The sequence below is a fragment of the Ricinus communis genome, chromosome 8 (assembly GCF_019578655.1).
Source record: "Ricinus communis isolate WT05 ecotype wild-type chromosome 8, ASM1957865v1, whole genome shotgun sequence".
NCBI lineage: Eukaryota > Viridiplantae > Streptophyta > Magnoliopsida > Malpighiales > Euphorbiaceae > Ricinus > Ricinus communis.
Genome location: NC_063263.1, coordinates 21,200,367 through 21,217,207, shown reverse-complemented (window position 1 = coordinate 21,217,207; position 16,841 = coordinate 21,200,367). Strand labels below are relative to the sequence as shown.

The 16,841-nt window shown below is 28.4% G+C and overlaps 1 protein-coding gene across 1 annotated transcript; it reads left to right on the top strand.

Moving 5' to 3' along the window:
- The first annotated feature begins 11,466 nt into the window (after nucleotides 1-11,466).
- Nucleotides 11,467-15,665, top strand: LOC8279612 (protein GAMETE CELL DEFECTIVE 1, mitochondrial). The gene is made up of 4 exons (XM_002527722.4): nucleotides 11,467-11,713; nucleotides 11,892-12,742; nucleotides 14,090-14,279; nucleotides 14,646-15,665. The coding sequence occupies exons 2-4, from the start codon at nucleotides 11,949-11,951 to the stop codon at nucleotides 14,862-14,864; spliced, it is 1,203 nt and encodes a 400-aa protein (XP_002527768.1). The 5' UTR covers nucleotides 11,467-11,713; nucleotides 11,892-11,948; the 3' UTR covers nucleotides 14,865-15,665.
- The last annotated feature ends 1,176 nt before the right edge of the window (nucleotides 15,666-16,841 follow it).

The window sequence follows — 16,841 nt, the reverse complement described above, 5'->3', positions numbered from 1 at the left end:
TGGCATAATTAGAACATAAATACTTAATATCGCAAACAATATCAATGTCACTGCTTTGCACATATTAATAGTGACTCACTTGCTAGCTGTTTGATTCATTTTTTAAACTAGGTTCATTAGACATGCAAAATCAACTAGTTTTTTTTTTCTTTTAAGATCTCGTCCTCATGATAATTATACCAATGGTTACTTAATTTACATTAAGTTTTATTTTTGTCACATAATTTTTTTTTGTATAATTACAGTCATTTAACTTTATGTTAGGTAATAGTTAGGTCACTTATCCAAAATCTTTAGATTATTCATAAAAAAAAAAATCTTTAAATCTCTTAAATCTACAACATAAAATCTCTAATGCTATAAAATGAAATACCTAACTTTGAAGCTTTGAAACAAAGATTAATCCCAATTTTTAAAAATTGATTTCAATGGAATGACGTTATAGACAACTAGGAGAATATACATTCATATGCTGTAAATTCTACATACTCATTATTTTACAATTAGCATTCAGATTTAATTAATCTGGTGGTTAGGCACTCATTTGATATAGTAGTTGTAGCACAAAGTAGGAATTGACCGCACATCCTCAAATAGACATATGAAATTGTAAAAAACAGAAAAGAAATGATGATTTAAATACAAACAAGTACAAAATATTATTAATTTAATAGTTGGACGCTTTTTTTTTTCACTACTGTTATTATTATTATTATATTTTTTTTACTTTGGATTCTATTCTGATTCCACCAAATGTAATTGTTTTTGTCACTTTCAAAATTCACATTCTTTTTCCTCTTCCTTTGAAATCTCCTTTTAGATTCCTTAAAAAAGAGTTTTGAGGAATTTATTTTAAAATTCTTTTCGAGTTTGACTTTCCCGAAGCTAAGCAAGGCCTTTTTCGCCATCATATTCTGAATAGTTTGTTCATCTCTCTTGTCTATCGAAAAGAGAAGTTAAGAATGGCAGAACGACTTCCATCTCGACAGGATACTGCCACTGCCATGCACATATCAGAAAAGCCTCAGTTTCGTGCTGGTAAATGGTACTTCAGCAGGCATGAAATCGAGCGCTGTTCCCCGTCTAGAAAGGATGGAATTGACTTTGAGAAGGAGTTTCAATTACTGAGGTTGTACTGCTCGTTTATTCAAGACCTTGGCAAGAAGCTTAAAATGTAAGCTTAGGATAATATTCAAATTACTCGTGTACTTTGCTTTAGTAGCATTTCTTAGCCGCTATTCCTAGATATTCTAAAATCATATTACTGAAAGTTGGCTTATGCATTTTGCATTTGCGTAGTTTGTTAAAGATGCTTGATGGCTTAGTCAATCAAGCTTACACCTCTCTTTCCACAATCTCATTCAATGTTGGAATTTTTTTGACTCAGTTTCATCATTATGACAAAGAAAATATAGACATATGAAAAATAACAGCCGAGATTTATTATCAAAGCACAGAGAGTTCATGAAGTCTAAAGTTGAGTTTGATTTTAGGTTAAGTTAATAATTTAGTATAAGGGTTTGTTGACTAGACAGTGATTTATTAATTTTTTAAAACACCTTTAGTCAAACATTGGATACTTTAATTATTTCATTATTCTAATTAATTAAATTACTAGATTTTAAATAGATGACTAATTTGCTACCCAACTTAAAATTAAATGATTATGATAAAATAAGAAATATATATGACCAAAATAATACTTAGTATAAAGTCAAATTGTCATTGGTATGTATGAAATGAGAGAGGCCAAATTTGAATTTTTACTCAGTACTATTTGATTCAGTCTTCGAGTACATTTATTTTATTTCTCTAAAAAGCTATATATTTTAAATTATATTTTATAATTATTAATAGGAGAGAAAATATTAAATAATCATAACTATTTTTAAAATTGAAATAACCATAATTTTCTTTATCTATTATAATACATGTTATTTTTTATTAAAAAAATAAATAAGACGGACTATAAAAAACAAGTATCCAAAAATAAGCTGGTCACTTTTTACTCTTTGGCAATTTACCCCTTCAACTTGGAACCAAGTCCAAAAAGCTGTAACAATCAAATAAGTAGAACAAAATTATTTCAAATAGTTACTTTAACTAGAACAATTAATTTAACTAAAACAAAAGTATTTCAAATGCTGAATCTAATTACTTAAATATAATAATTGTCATCGTTTAAAATTATTTAACTTTTTAATTGTACGTATTTAACTATGTACTATTGATTTTTAAGTTTGAATGATTAAATGTCGTTTTGAAATATATAAAAAAAATTCATAAAAAAAAATGAAAAATAATTAAAAATCACAAGTAAGAAAATTTAGAAAAAACAAGGGTCATAATATGAAGATAATATTTCTAATAGAATTTTTTTAAGAAATACTATTATATTTTAGATGAGTACTACAAATACTAATAAAATGAGTATCACAATAAATAAAAATCTAAGGATGAAGTTTAAAAGACAATCATCTAGTTTGACTTTTTTTTTTTTTTACTTGAGGGATACATATATTTTTTTTTTGTCAAAAGAGTATCACGTGTTTTATTTTTTTAGTATTTTTTAGATGCACATTTATATTTTTGTACCTCTTGACTTTATTTTACTTAGTCCCTGATAATTAATTGCGTTTTAATAAATTCTTGTATTTTTATTTTTATAACTTTTAGATCATTCTTTTAGAAGCATGCATATAAACGTCGTTAATGCGAGTGAATATAAGAAAATTATGCCAACAAGATAATGTAACTTTCAACTTTAATTTATTGAGTCCCTAGAATTTTTTATTTATTTTAAAGAATCCTTAAAAGTTTAATTTTGGTTCATTAGATCCTTAAGAGTTTATATAATATTTTGTTATATTTTCCGCATTCAAACATTAATTGGATATGAATTCGTTATATATCATTAGATTGAATATAAAAAAAAATTGAATTTGTATAAGAGAATTAGCATGCACTTTTTCAATCTCATTTTTGTTATTTTGTCTGGGTATTTTAGTGCTTTAATAGCATATTTTATAAACATAATATGTGAGAAATATATATTTATTCCTCACTTTAGCTTAATTGTCCAATTTCAGGTATCATTAATCAAAAAGAAAAAATATTCACAAATGGGCTTAAATAGGACTATTATTGTCAAGATCTAGAATTAAGACACGTGGACTGCTATTTCCACAAGCCTAACAGAAAATTATAAGATCCAAAGAGAGGAGTTAATTAGTCTTTTTGTAATTTAGATCATTATTAGTTGTTTGTTTTATTTAGGATAGTTAAGAGTTGTTAGAAGATAACTCGTAAAAGTTTTATATTTAGAGAAGCATTCTATAAAAAATAATCTCTATAGTGCCAGATAAGTATTGGAAACTAGATACAAAACTGATACATTCTACATCTGTCAATTATTTCTCTTTTTGCAATTCTCTATACAGTTCATCTTCTATAAATACTTCAGCTTTTGTTTTCATTATTCTTTCAAGATTTAATGAGCTTTTTAAGAAATAGAGAGTGAGGACCGGTAATCTTCATACCTTAAAAGATTTTAGTTTTCAAGGAAGCCTTTGTTTTTTATTTTATTTTTATGTCTTTCTATTTAATTACATAATTATTAGATTAAATATGTCAAATTGGTTTTCTTAATTTTTTAGTTTAGTACTTATATATGAATCTTGTTATCTTTTTATTTAATGAATGGTTTCTTTACCTTTATATCTTTATTAATTTCAATTGTTATTGTTGGTTGACTATCATATTAATTTAATAGTAATAACTGTGATGAAATTTTTTTAACTTGAATGTACTAGAAATATCATCTTTACTTCAATCTAGCTAGAGTGATTAAAGAAATAGGAATATCGTCATCTCATTCATTAGATCTAGACTTAAGGTTAAAACAAGGGGATTACCAAATAATTGTCTAGGCTAAATGCTATTTTTATCATATAGTTTTCATAAATCATATTATTGCATATTTACTTTATAATTTATTTTATTTATTTTATGAATATTCTACTTTCTTAAATTATTGGCTTAGAGTATTTAGATTTATTTTTAGTATTTTTGTGTGATTATTAATCTATAGCAATAAGGTTCAGATTGCCCCCTGAACTTTTCGGGCAAGGCAAAATATTCCCTTTTGACCTTTTTTGGTCTTTTTAACCTAATTGTAAAAGATATCTTATATTTTAAATCCTCTCCAGCAAGAGTCTGAAAGTCTTTTACCTTCGTCCTTGGCTCTTGTAAAATTTTAGATTTGTAGTGACTTACAAGAAATTTCATAGTCAATCTCTTATTACTGTAAACCCTATGATATTTATGTTGAGGCTAATATGTCTTAATTTTAAAATCTTCAAATAGATTTTCTATGCTAGCCCACATATCTAAGGGCAGCCTTTTTAACTGCATACAATTTTTATTCTATCATATTCATTCTTTAGGAATTATAGTTCACATCCTTTTAGCACTGAGTATTTTGTTATAGAATCCTTAAATTGATGAGCTGATTCAAACACCATGCCAACCATAAATGAAGGCATCGCATAGTTGGAATATATATCACTCAATTTGATTTCTTCCTTCTAATAGTTTGACCCTCCTCATCACTGGAATCATTCTCAATGTTGTAATTGCCATTAGATTCATAGAATTCAACATCTGTCCCAAGTGCCTCATCATTAAAAATATTTAGATCAATATTAGGCACCTCATCTTCTCCAACTTCATCTTATTCACCTTCTTCAATTTCCACTCCATTCATATCTTCCACATATTCTTGATATGTAGGCAAAACATGCTTTATATTGTTGTATATTTTCTCTAGCCTCATTCAACTCATCATCATCTCCATCAGACAAAACATCATTTGTTGCACCATGTTGTTCATAAATATTTCATAGTTTACACCATATCTCCTCCACCACATGCTTCAGTTGCATTACTACTTCCACCTCATGTACAGTCCTATAACCTTGACAATTAGCTGATCTAACCTCTGATTCAGCAGTCTCATTCATGTCAGAAATATTGAACTCCAACTGCCGCACTTCTACAACAAGGTCAGGCTCATCCATATTGTGAACTAAATAATACATAATCTCATCCACATCAGTAATAGCTCCAAGAATTTCATAAATACTAAAGTCAACTTTTAACAGCTTCAACCTATTGTCTAGATTGCATCTGGGTTCTAACCAATATATCATTGACAAACTACCATAACCTAACCCCATTACATACTTCTCTAATTTAAAGTAATGTAATTTATCCTTATCTGTAATGAAAAAATGAAGCTTCCTCATCTCTTCATACCTTAATTGAGTTTCCTTTTCAAACCTACCCCTATGATAAAATTTAAAAGTAATTCCATTTATTGCCATCCTATATAGATAAATAAGCATTTCATACACAAAAGCTAAAAAAAAAAAAAAAGACACCCTAATTCAGCTCCTTAAATACAATAATAGATTTAAAAAAATTTGTAATTGTAATATGTAAAATCTTACCTTAAATCGTTGTTCTATAGTCTTCTCCAAAAGCTTTGCATCTTCTCCTTGATTTTCTAAATCAAGCCATTAAGCTGAACTAGATTTCAAAAGTTAAAAACCTAACTATTTTTTCAATTTTAGGTTATGGATATAAAAATCATTAAGAAAGAGATCTCCACAACTACCACTTAAGCAAGCCACAACATCGTTGACACGTGTCTTTTTTTGCTTTTTTTCTTTAATAAAGTATGATTAATAAAAAACTCTTTAAATATAAAAAAAGACTTTATATTTTCTAATTGTTAATTAGTTGATACAAGCATTTTGCAAATACATTGCAGGACACGAGCACATATCTTGACGAAAAATGACTAGTTTAAGCCATTTTTACAAAGTATTGGGTTAAAATGATCAAAGTATTGGCCAATATGAACCTTATTCCCACCTTATATAATAATGGTTCAGCTTCTTGAGAGATCGACCTCGATGTGAACTTATCCTTATTATAGGAACAGTTTGTACACTTATGAATACAAACTAAGTCTACTCCGTTAATTTCAGTTACTTAGTAATTGAGGATCTTCATGATCAATGTTGATTTTCACATAAAATGACAATTGAGATTATGAGTATACAAAGTATTTTAAGTGTATATTATGTTGAGTAACTAGGGGCATTCATTACCCATGTTTGAATTTTTGTAAAAAGACATTTAACATCTCAAGAAAGAAAAAAATCTCCAAGTATAAGTTTTAAATTTAAGAGGTGTATAAAAAAATAAAAATAAAAAAGGACTTGAAAATAAAAGTTGTGAAACAAATGTCTATTAATCTCTTGTTATGAATAATTGTTTGCCTTTTGAAGAGGGTTATGATGATTTAGATTATGCATCATAGTTATATCCTTTAAAGATAAGTTAGGCTATTTATCGTGAACTATGTATAGGGATTTGATGCTTGAATCTTTGGTTAACAATGGTTGATTTCATACTTGTACAAAAATTTTGATGATTCAAGTTATTCTAGGGCTAGCATAATTTTTGTATTAGTGAGATTTTTTGAGTGATAGCTTGAAGTTCAATATTATTATTCTTCGTGATTTTTATAAATGTTAATTCTTAATTATTATTTACTTGAGAACAAGTAAAGATTTTTAAGTGTAAGGGTATTTGATAGGTCCAAATTATATATAAATATTTAGATTATTTTTAAGCTTTATTGATTTACTTTATATATATAATTTGGTGGAAAATATATGTTTATATCTCACTTAAGCTTTATTTTTCAAATCAAATAATATTAGCTAAAAAGAAAAAGTGTGGAGCAAAATACTCAAAAAAAGGCTTAATAGGATATTTTACTAACAAGACCTGAGGCCGAGACACGTGGATTGACTAATTACTGTATGAGCCAAAAATTACTATTCACTTGGGTTCATTTTAGACTTTTTATTGTTTAAGGATTTATATTATTTATTTATTCATAATTAGGAAGTATGATAAGTATATCATTAGATAGATTTATCTTTGGTAGATGACTCATTCTATATGTATCTCTATAGATCTAGAACTAGAGTTGTCAAAGGATGCTCTTGGTTGTACCTCTTCTATCTGCATCTTTCGTCATTCATGTCTCTGTAGTTTTCTTTCTACAGTGCTTCATCACAAACACTTTAGTCTTTATTTAATTCTTTTAAGATCAATGAAGCTTTTGGGATTGAAGAGTGAGGATCAATCATCTTCTTGCCTTCAAGATATTCTGGATCTTGAGGTAGTTTCTATTTTCTTGTTATTTTTTATGTTTAACTATTTAATTACCATAACCATGTTAGGCTAGCGTTTTTAAGTATTTAGTTAAGCTTTTATGTTTATATATGAACCTTATTAATATTATATTTAATTTATGATTTCTTATACAATATATTTTATTAGTTTCAGTTATAAATATTATTTGACCATCATATCATATTAGTATTTATAATTGTTATGAGCATCTTTAGTTTGTTGCATTAGAAACATCATTTGTGCTTCATCCTATATTAAATTAAGAAACTTTAGTTATATCATTAGTTTGAGTATTTAAAGGAAAAAAGGAACATCACTTATCATTCATTAGATTTGTGTTTATTGTTAAACAAGAGTAATACTAAGTAGTTGGCGAAACTAAATACTTTTTTCACTATACAGTCATCTTAAAACATACAAATTAGCATATTTACTTTTATTATTTTGTTTATTTATTTTATGAATATTATTCACTCAAAATCTTGATTTAGGATGTCTAGATTTACTTTTTAGTTTCTTTATTTGATAATTAGTTTTTATAATAAGACCTTGCTATAAGTTCTTTGAGAGATCTACATAGGTATGTTTTACCGCTTATACTATGATTCGGTTCGTGCACTTGTAAGTACTAAATTACACACATCATCTTTTTAAAATCTCCTTTACCATAGGTTTTTCTTCCAAAACAATGAATAGAAATAAGATAGATAAAGCATCAATCTGGTCCTTCAATTTATCACTAGATCATATGTCGAATTATAATTTTTCAGCAAGTTAAACCATAAAGTTCTATTTTGAGAACCAAATGAGCAATTTTAAGTTTGAAAAGAGCATCGCTTTTCACTTACTAACTTTATTTGAAATTGATTAATTAAATTTAGATTGCAAGAATAAATAAAATTAACAAAAAATAATATTAGTAAAATAAGAAAACCATTAATTAAAGCGTTAACCACCAGCATTGTTGCCTCACCACTACCATCACCGTTAAAACCACTATCAATATGACCAATGGCAAAAATTTAAGCAGCAATAATAACTGTAGAAGCCGAGCTTCCTTCCGATTTGATAATATCTAACCTCTGTCGCTAAATTAATTGCCTGCTCATAATCTAAACTAGCATATCATATCAGGAACCAAATTGGAATTCAAATTTTTACACGTCCTTAATTTCTTTTGATTATATTTTTATAATCCAAATTAGTATATCTACATGGTCCATGATTCATATGTACCAAAAGGCAAGTTATTAACCAAAAGCAATATTATAGTGTTGCATGCAATGAAACAATATTGGACAAGCATTTCATAAAGTGAGATTGGTTGAGTAGTGTATTATCTATGAATGACCATGATTGCAGAATCTCTGACTAAAATTGTTGATTAGCTATATCAAGGTGAACGTCAGAAAGATAGTCATAGATAATGACAATATTGATTATCTTTTTTGAGTATTTATTTTAGAAAATATGTGAGAGAGAAAGAGAGAAATTATAAATTATTTGGTTCACTTTCTATTTCTTATGCATCTAATTCACATGCATGAATCAAATAGAAATTGGGTTTAAATGGCCGAAAAGTAACAAGTTATGAGCATATTTACTGAACACCTATTACCATTGGACCTAGTGAAACAAGTTGAGGGGCCAAAATGATCCTTTATCCGAAATAAAACTACTTGAATAACTTGCCCTCTTGCAACTCCTATAGAAGCTCTTAAACAAGTTAAGTAGCAATTTTCCTTCTAAACTTTTTGGTCAAGTCCAAATCACTTCAAAATTAATTTTTTTGCTCAATTTCTCCTAATATTTGATAAATTGATCAATTTGTCCCAAATTTTGGAAGGTGTATTTCACAAGTATATATATAGGCAATTGAGCTACACTAAAAGAATAAAAATTTATAATTTTCTTTTTCCTTATTCCTACCTTTTCTTCTTTAATTTTTTCTTACATGCTTTGGTAATTGTTTTTACAAAAATATAAAAATTTCATCATAAACACCTAAAGATATGGTTCAAATTTTCAATAAATGCAAACTCATAAAAATTAAATGATAAAAATTTTGATTTATAAATTTAGATAATACATAAAAGAAAATAAAAATATTTTATTTCAGTCAAGATATAAAAATTAATCGGAATAAAGTTTAATTTGACACTAATCTTATTGCTCACATTCAATTTAGCACTTTTTTAAATATATGAAAATCTTAACCCATGCTTTTACATATTTAGCTTAAATTAGCTCTATTTTTTATAAAATTAAGAGAGTGAATTACACACTCTCTAGAAAAAGATTTGATACAATAAAAAATAAAAAGTATTAATTTTTTACATTAAATTATTTAAATTAAGGTATATATGTATTGGTATTTAAACAAAATACAGTAAAAAAATAAATATTGCTACAATATTCTTACTATTTTTTTCTTAATAAAGACAATGTATGAGACAGTTACAGTGGTGGTAGTGTTGAGGGCGGTGAAGGTGAGAGCGGTTTTAGCGAGAATAATGATGATAATAGCTATTTATTGCTTAATTATACTAATTGTAATAAAAGTATAAAATATTTTTTAAATGATATTATAAATTTTTTAATTATATTTTATTTTCAAGAGAAAATGACTCTCTCATTTCTTTTCAAAATAGGGTTTATTTGAGCTAAATATCCAAAGATTTAGAGTAAAAAGTCCATAAATTTAGAAAATGACTACATTAAGTCTGTGTGATAAAATTAGTGGCCAAATTAAACTCTATTTCAAATTAATCAGTTTCCTACTACACATGCAAATCTAAATCTGAGAATATAATTTCCATTATTTTCTGTTTCTAAATCTAAACCTAAATTTAAGAGAAATCAACCTTTTGGTGCCAGTAAACCTCTTTCTGTTTTTAAAGAGATAATTAGAAATTTAGTGTTTTAACTTTTTTCTTTTGATCTATTTTGGTGTCTAAATTATTTTTTTATTTAAATAAGTATTTGAACCTCTTAAAAATTTTCAATATAGTATTTCTAGCCAGTTTTACATAATAAAGTGCTTATTTGACTTATTTTGAATAGTAAATTGATTTAAATACCATTCTTTAAAATGATATCATGTTTCTTTTTTTTTTTATCCATTTTCAACACTACTTTTTTTAAATTCATTTATTTTCAAAAGATTAAAAGTAAAAAAGTAAAAAAATAATAATTTTCATTCATTCAAATGAAAATTGAAAAAGTTGAATATTATTTTTTTATTTTTTATTTTCGTGCATTCACCTTAAAAATAAAAAATAAAAAAATATCCTTTCACCTTAAAATAATAAGAAGAGAAAGAGAAAAATTAAGTGTTCTAAAAATCAAATGATAATGAATAAATTTCTTTTTAAAAAATGAATAAAAATTAAAAGAACTTAATCCAACATTTTGTTTAATGCTAAAAGAAGATTCTATTGAAAATAGAAAAAAGATAAAAAAGATAATAAAAGAAAGAGAAAAAAGAAATAGAAAAAAATATAAATAAGGATAAAAAATAATATTTAAGTTATTTCATACATAAAATGAATTAAATCTTTAACCTATACAACCTGTAAAAAACACTATATTATATGTAAATTAGCAGGTTCAAACATTTAATTGAATAAAAAAATAGTTTAAATATTAAAATAGAAAAATCGAAAAGTTAAGACACTAATTTTATAATAATTCTATTTTTAAACAAATTCTCGTTATTTTCTTCGTGCTGAAAGCTTCCTTCAATATTCACCATTGCTTGTCTTTTCACGTTCTTTTACCTTAAAACGTCTCTTCTTCCGACTCTTCTATATAATATTCACTCAACACTTACATCAATAGCAATAAGAATAAACTTAAAACTTAATATTTATAACAACAATAATAAAATTAGCTTTCAACACTTTTAGCAACAATAACAGAAAACCAAACTCAAAATCGCTAATGAGATTTGGAATCCTATTGAGGGATCTTCTTTCATTTCTAGTACAAGAATGGATTTACCAGCTCTATTGCTAAAGCTACCACTTTATTTAAAGATCAATAATCTTCAAAGATGTCTCTGTAAATAGCATTGACAAAGAATGCATCTTCTTAAATATGGGGCAAATTGACCAGTTTATATTAGGAGAAATTAATTTTGGGGTGATTGGACCTGGAAAACAAGTTCAGGGGGCAAATTGCTACTTAAACCGCTCTTAAACCTATACACCCCAATTCCTGCAAATCCTCCCTTTCCATTAATTTTCACATCTTACCACTTCTGCCCTCCCCGTTTTGGTTAAACGTTTGAGATGCTAAGAAGCAGGGTGATGTAATTCAGTAAGACGTTGCAGAAGACAAAATTGGAGAATATATTTTAAAAAAGCTGTTTGGCTCCGCTAATTAGAATTTGTAGTAGGAGCAATAGTGGTAAATCGAGGTTAAAATTGTACGAAAGGTATCTCTCTCTCTCTCTCTCTCTCTCTCTCTCTCTTACTCTTTCTCTTTCTCTTTCTCTTTTTATCTGGTTTTCCTTGTTATTTCTTTTTTCCTTAAAAAATTAGGGTTTCTGTGATCTTTGGTGATACAATGACAGCATAGTGAAATTTTTGTTGTTGTCGTCGTCTTGTTTCCAGGGATAAGCAAAAAAGCTTGAATTCTTTTGGCTTCTAGGAGTTAAAGATATTGCAAATATGCAAAATATTCATAGGGTTATATCGCGTTTTTCGACTGCAAATGCTGTGAGATTAGTGACAGAAAAAAGTAAACCCAGTTTTGGAAATGATACAAGGGGACCAAATAATGTAATTGGAGCTTATCATTTTATTAACACACGGGTTTTTTCAGCTAAGTCAGGTGGTGATGGTGGAAATGAAGGGGAAGATGATTGGGGGGGTGCAGTGGGGGGATCTTTCAGTGCGAGTGGAAATGAAGGGAAAGATGATTGGGGGAGTGTGGTGGGGGGATCTTTTGGGGAGAGTGGTTCTGATGATTTGGGTTGGGATTCTGCTTCATCATGGTCGACTGGAATGACTAAGGATCATTTTGATGGACAGTTAGTTGGTCAGCAGACAGATTCTAGCTCTAATGTTGGTGGTGGGTTAAATGCTTCTGAGACTGCATTGGTCTCGAGTTTGCAAGAGATTGATGATAAGATGAGAGAACTTGAGGCGGAGAACAAGAAGGCCAAGGCTTTTGTGGATGGATGGGGTGAGAAGATGCGTGAGATGAGTGTGCTGTTGAAACAAGTAAGGGAGCCTGGTGCTAGAGGATCTTATCTGAAGGACTCGGAGAAGGCTGAGATGTACCGCTTGCATAAGGAGAATCCTGAAGTCTACACTGTTGAGAGGCTTGCTAAGGACTATAGGATTATGAGGCAGCGGGTGCATGCTATTCTTTGGCTGAAAGAACTTGAGGAGGAAGAGGAGAAAAAACTTGGTCATCCCTTGGACGACTCTGTTGAGCTCTTGCTTGATACTTGCCCGGAGTAAGTACTATATCCTGAAGTTAATCTTGGAGATCTTATAGGGTAATAAATAACATCATCTTTTGAAAAATGAATGACTTGTCATTATTCTTCACTTATATTGGTTTATCAGGTTTTGCCATACATTACTTGTTCATGGATAACTGGACGAGATGAAGACTTTTATTGATCTTACTTGCATTTGTTTCAAAGCTTTTGTTTGGTATGGAAATTAAAATGTTGGTCAGAAAAGCACTCAAATAAGCACAAAAGAAATGTGTATATTTGTTTTCCGTTGTTATTAAAAACTTCTTTTTTTCATTCAGTTATATTTGTAAGTACCTATATGTTCCTGAATCAAATCAAGCAGCACTTCTGTAAATTATAGCTTTTGGATCTCAAAAATTGTGTGTACGGTTGGTAAATTGAAATGGATTTTGTTGTTTGTTATTGATGAATGATAAAAATTAATCAGGAAAATAAAATCTTATGCTTTAAATTTGCTAAACAGATGCTATCATGGAGCAAAAATGTTTAATCTCTATGTACAAAAATCTATTAGTACATTTTAGTTTTATAGCATGCAACAGTTGTAGGTCTTGGAGACAATTATATGTACAGAGATACATTCAGGGGAAGAGTGATATGCTCTCTGGAATAGCCGTCTGATTAGTACAAAATAAATCTAGCTTGTCACACTAGAGAAATCTAACTTAAAAAAAAATATCATGTCTTTCATTTGTCATTGTTTTAAAGCTTTCCAAGGGAGATCTTCTTCATGATAGATGAAACCAATACCAATGCTCTGCATGTGCAAATGCATATATATGTGCTTTTAGTTGTATTGGTTCTAAAGTCAAGATACACATTCTGACATTCATATACCTTGAAGGTTGGTCACCATATTTTATTGCTGCTAGCTATGTTTAGATTTTGAATTATATTCTTTTCAAAAGCATTTAATGCTTTTTTATCAAATCCATCAGAGGATCTGAGCTTACAAAAATCATCTCCTAGTTGATTTCAAAGAAAACTAGTACATTTGAAGTTCTACTTAATATGACATTAATCAGCTCATTCAAGCATCTTAATCACCACTCGATACTTAAGTTTCCAAGTGCTTTCAAGCATCAAGTAATTAAATCCATTCATAAATCTTATTCAACTGAGTTTACAATTCCTATTACATTCTCATCCTTAAAATTGGCTGTATTTCTTTATCCATAATCAGCTTTTTTAAGCATTCTCCAAGTGAAAAATCAGTTTTGATCTCCAGTATTATTAGATAGTAAATTGTATGGCATCACAAACTGATGACCTCCAGAGTATTTGACTTATCTTTACAATTTTCTCTCTTTTGGTTTCCAGATTTTTTAAATCTCATGACCAAGAATTTCATGTAGCATCCCTTCCTTACAAGCCTGATTTCAAGGTGATGCCAGAGGGTTGGGATGGTACCATCAAAGACCTGGATGAAGTCCACTATGAGATATCCATGAAAGAGGATGAAATGCTGTATCAAGAATTTGTCCAGAAGATGAACTTCAACAAAATGAAGGTAATTTTCCATGCGCATTTAACCTGGGAAGAAGAAGCTGAAAATCAACATTAGTATAATGCTTACTCTATGATGGTCTATATTTTAGTGTCTATTATTACTGTTATTTTCTTAATGCTCCCCTAGGCCCCATGTTTTTCATGCTTAGAGCTAAAAGTGCTAGTGTATTCTCATAGGAAATGTTACTCGAGGGCCAATCTCCATTCGGCTTGAGGAAATTGATTGAAACTTTAGCATGAGCCTTTGATGCAAAGAGTTTAGGGGTGAATTATGTTGCATGTGCTGTTTTAAAAACCAGTTTTACAATAAAAATCAATTTTTATTTTCGATTATTTCATTTATACCTTCTGTTTCCCATGTGCACAGATGGCAGGGCAGGTAAAATGCCACAAGTACAGTAGGAGACGATCTTCTGAGGGTTGGAACTTTACAGTGGAAAAAATGGGATCACGAGGGAAGCGTGGAGGTGGTGGTGGGTGGAAGTTTGTAAGCTTGCCAGATGGATCCAGCCGACCACTGAATGAGACAGAGAAAATGTATGTTAGACGAGAGACTCCCCGCCGCAGACGCAAGATTCTTCCTTGATCAAATTTGCACCTGATAGATAGATGTTAAGAGATCCACTTTTCTTGGTCATGAAAAATAAAATAGAAGATATTAGAATGACATTGTTTTCTTGTAGTTTTCGTGCATGGGGTGTGAGGAACTGATGGTGTTCACGTCATCTTTGCCATTACCAATTTTCCATTTACTCCATAATTGATTGGCATTTCTTCTTATGATCATGTTAGTAGTTGAGCAACTAAGGGTTGAACTCTGATCGGCAGTACGGAGCTTAGGACAAGAATGTGTCAGAAAAGTTAACTGCTGCTGCTGCTTCTGCTCCTACTTTAAGGTTTTCTGGTTCAGGCAAATACTTGCACAGCGGACTGCTGGAACGTCTTCAAAAACTTGCATAGCTTGAGGCTTATTTGAGATCCTGTGCTTGAAAAAGTTTGCTGCTGACAGCATTTAGGCAGGTTTGTTTATCTATGTTATTCAGGCTGTTCAAGATGTCTTAGTCAAAAAGCAATTTTGTTATCCATTCTCATAGGCTCATATCTAGAAACCTTCTCTAGCTATCTGTTTTGGTTTGCCCGCCTGGCTGCCAGATCCCAGTATTTTAGATCTTATTAGTATTCAGATTGAGATTACTGATACTTTTGAGGGATAATTATTATTTACCCCCTGAATTTTGGCATATTGTACTAGTTGCTCCCCGACACTTTAAGAATACATGGACACCTCCTTCATTTTGTACTAAATTATACTAACAACTCCTTTTGTTAGAATTTTAAGTGAGTCAACCGTCAATTTTGAGCAGAATGATGAAATTACCCTTATTGATTTTCCTTGTTTGAATGGCAGAAATATCAATTTCATCTTTTGAATTTGTTTCACACGGTATTATTCACTCTCTTCCAAGTACATGGATAAAATATTACTTTTTAATAAATAAATAAAAATTGATATTTCTTTAATGAGTAAAAAGTATCTTAATTAATAAATAAAATTAATGAAAATGCTATTATTTTTATTTCAAAAGTTGTGTTCAAATATTAAAAAATAGAAAAAGAAAAAATAAATTTCCATCAACACCATCTATACCTAGTTGAACTCTGATTTAATATGAGCCAAACTGACAGTAACATCCACCTTATAAAATTCAAGATTGAAGACAAATAAGAACAAAATTACTTTGACAAATAAATGATGTTATCTCAATTTGTAAGACAAAAACGATAATAACTGATTGAAATCTATAAGGGTCTATTTTTATTTTTATAAAAATTTAAATTTTTGAGAATTTAAAATCTTGACTCATATTTTTCAAGTTTTGTAATTTCTAAAAATTTAAAATTTATTATCCTTAATAGGTGAATTTTAAGATTCTGTTTTTTTTTTTATATACTTGAAAAATTTCATTATTCTTTTCATGCTAAAAATTATATAAAAGTTTTCATTATAAATTAAAATGGTTTACATATTCTAATATTATGAAATATGCTATATGATCTTCACTTTCAATTATTATATTTATTTTTAAAAGAATACTAAATATTCATATTAAAAATCACTAAATAAATATTAAAAATTAATATAGAAAAATAAGAAAAATATTTTTTTAAATAAGAATGTTTTATTATTAAAAAAGATTAATCAATTAAGAATTTAATTTGGATATATAACTTCAGATCTTATCTTTTGAATTTAAAATAATATTTAAAAAGTTTAAGGCTAAAAGTTTTTAGGAACTATTTTTCTTATAAACCTAAATTTATTTAAATTCTTATGAATTTAAATCTCAACCTTCACTTATATAAAAAACAATAGAATTTCATAAATTTTAATTTTATTTATTATGATAAAATTAAAGTATTTGGGTTATATTAGATATCTTTCATTATGTCTATGGATAGATTTTTTTATGTAAATAGAATTATCTCTGTAACCCTTTACGTCTATAAATAGGTATTATAATCAATTGAATGATATGAAAAGATTACTCTCTCTGTTCTATTT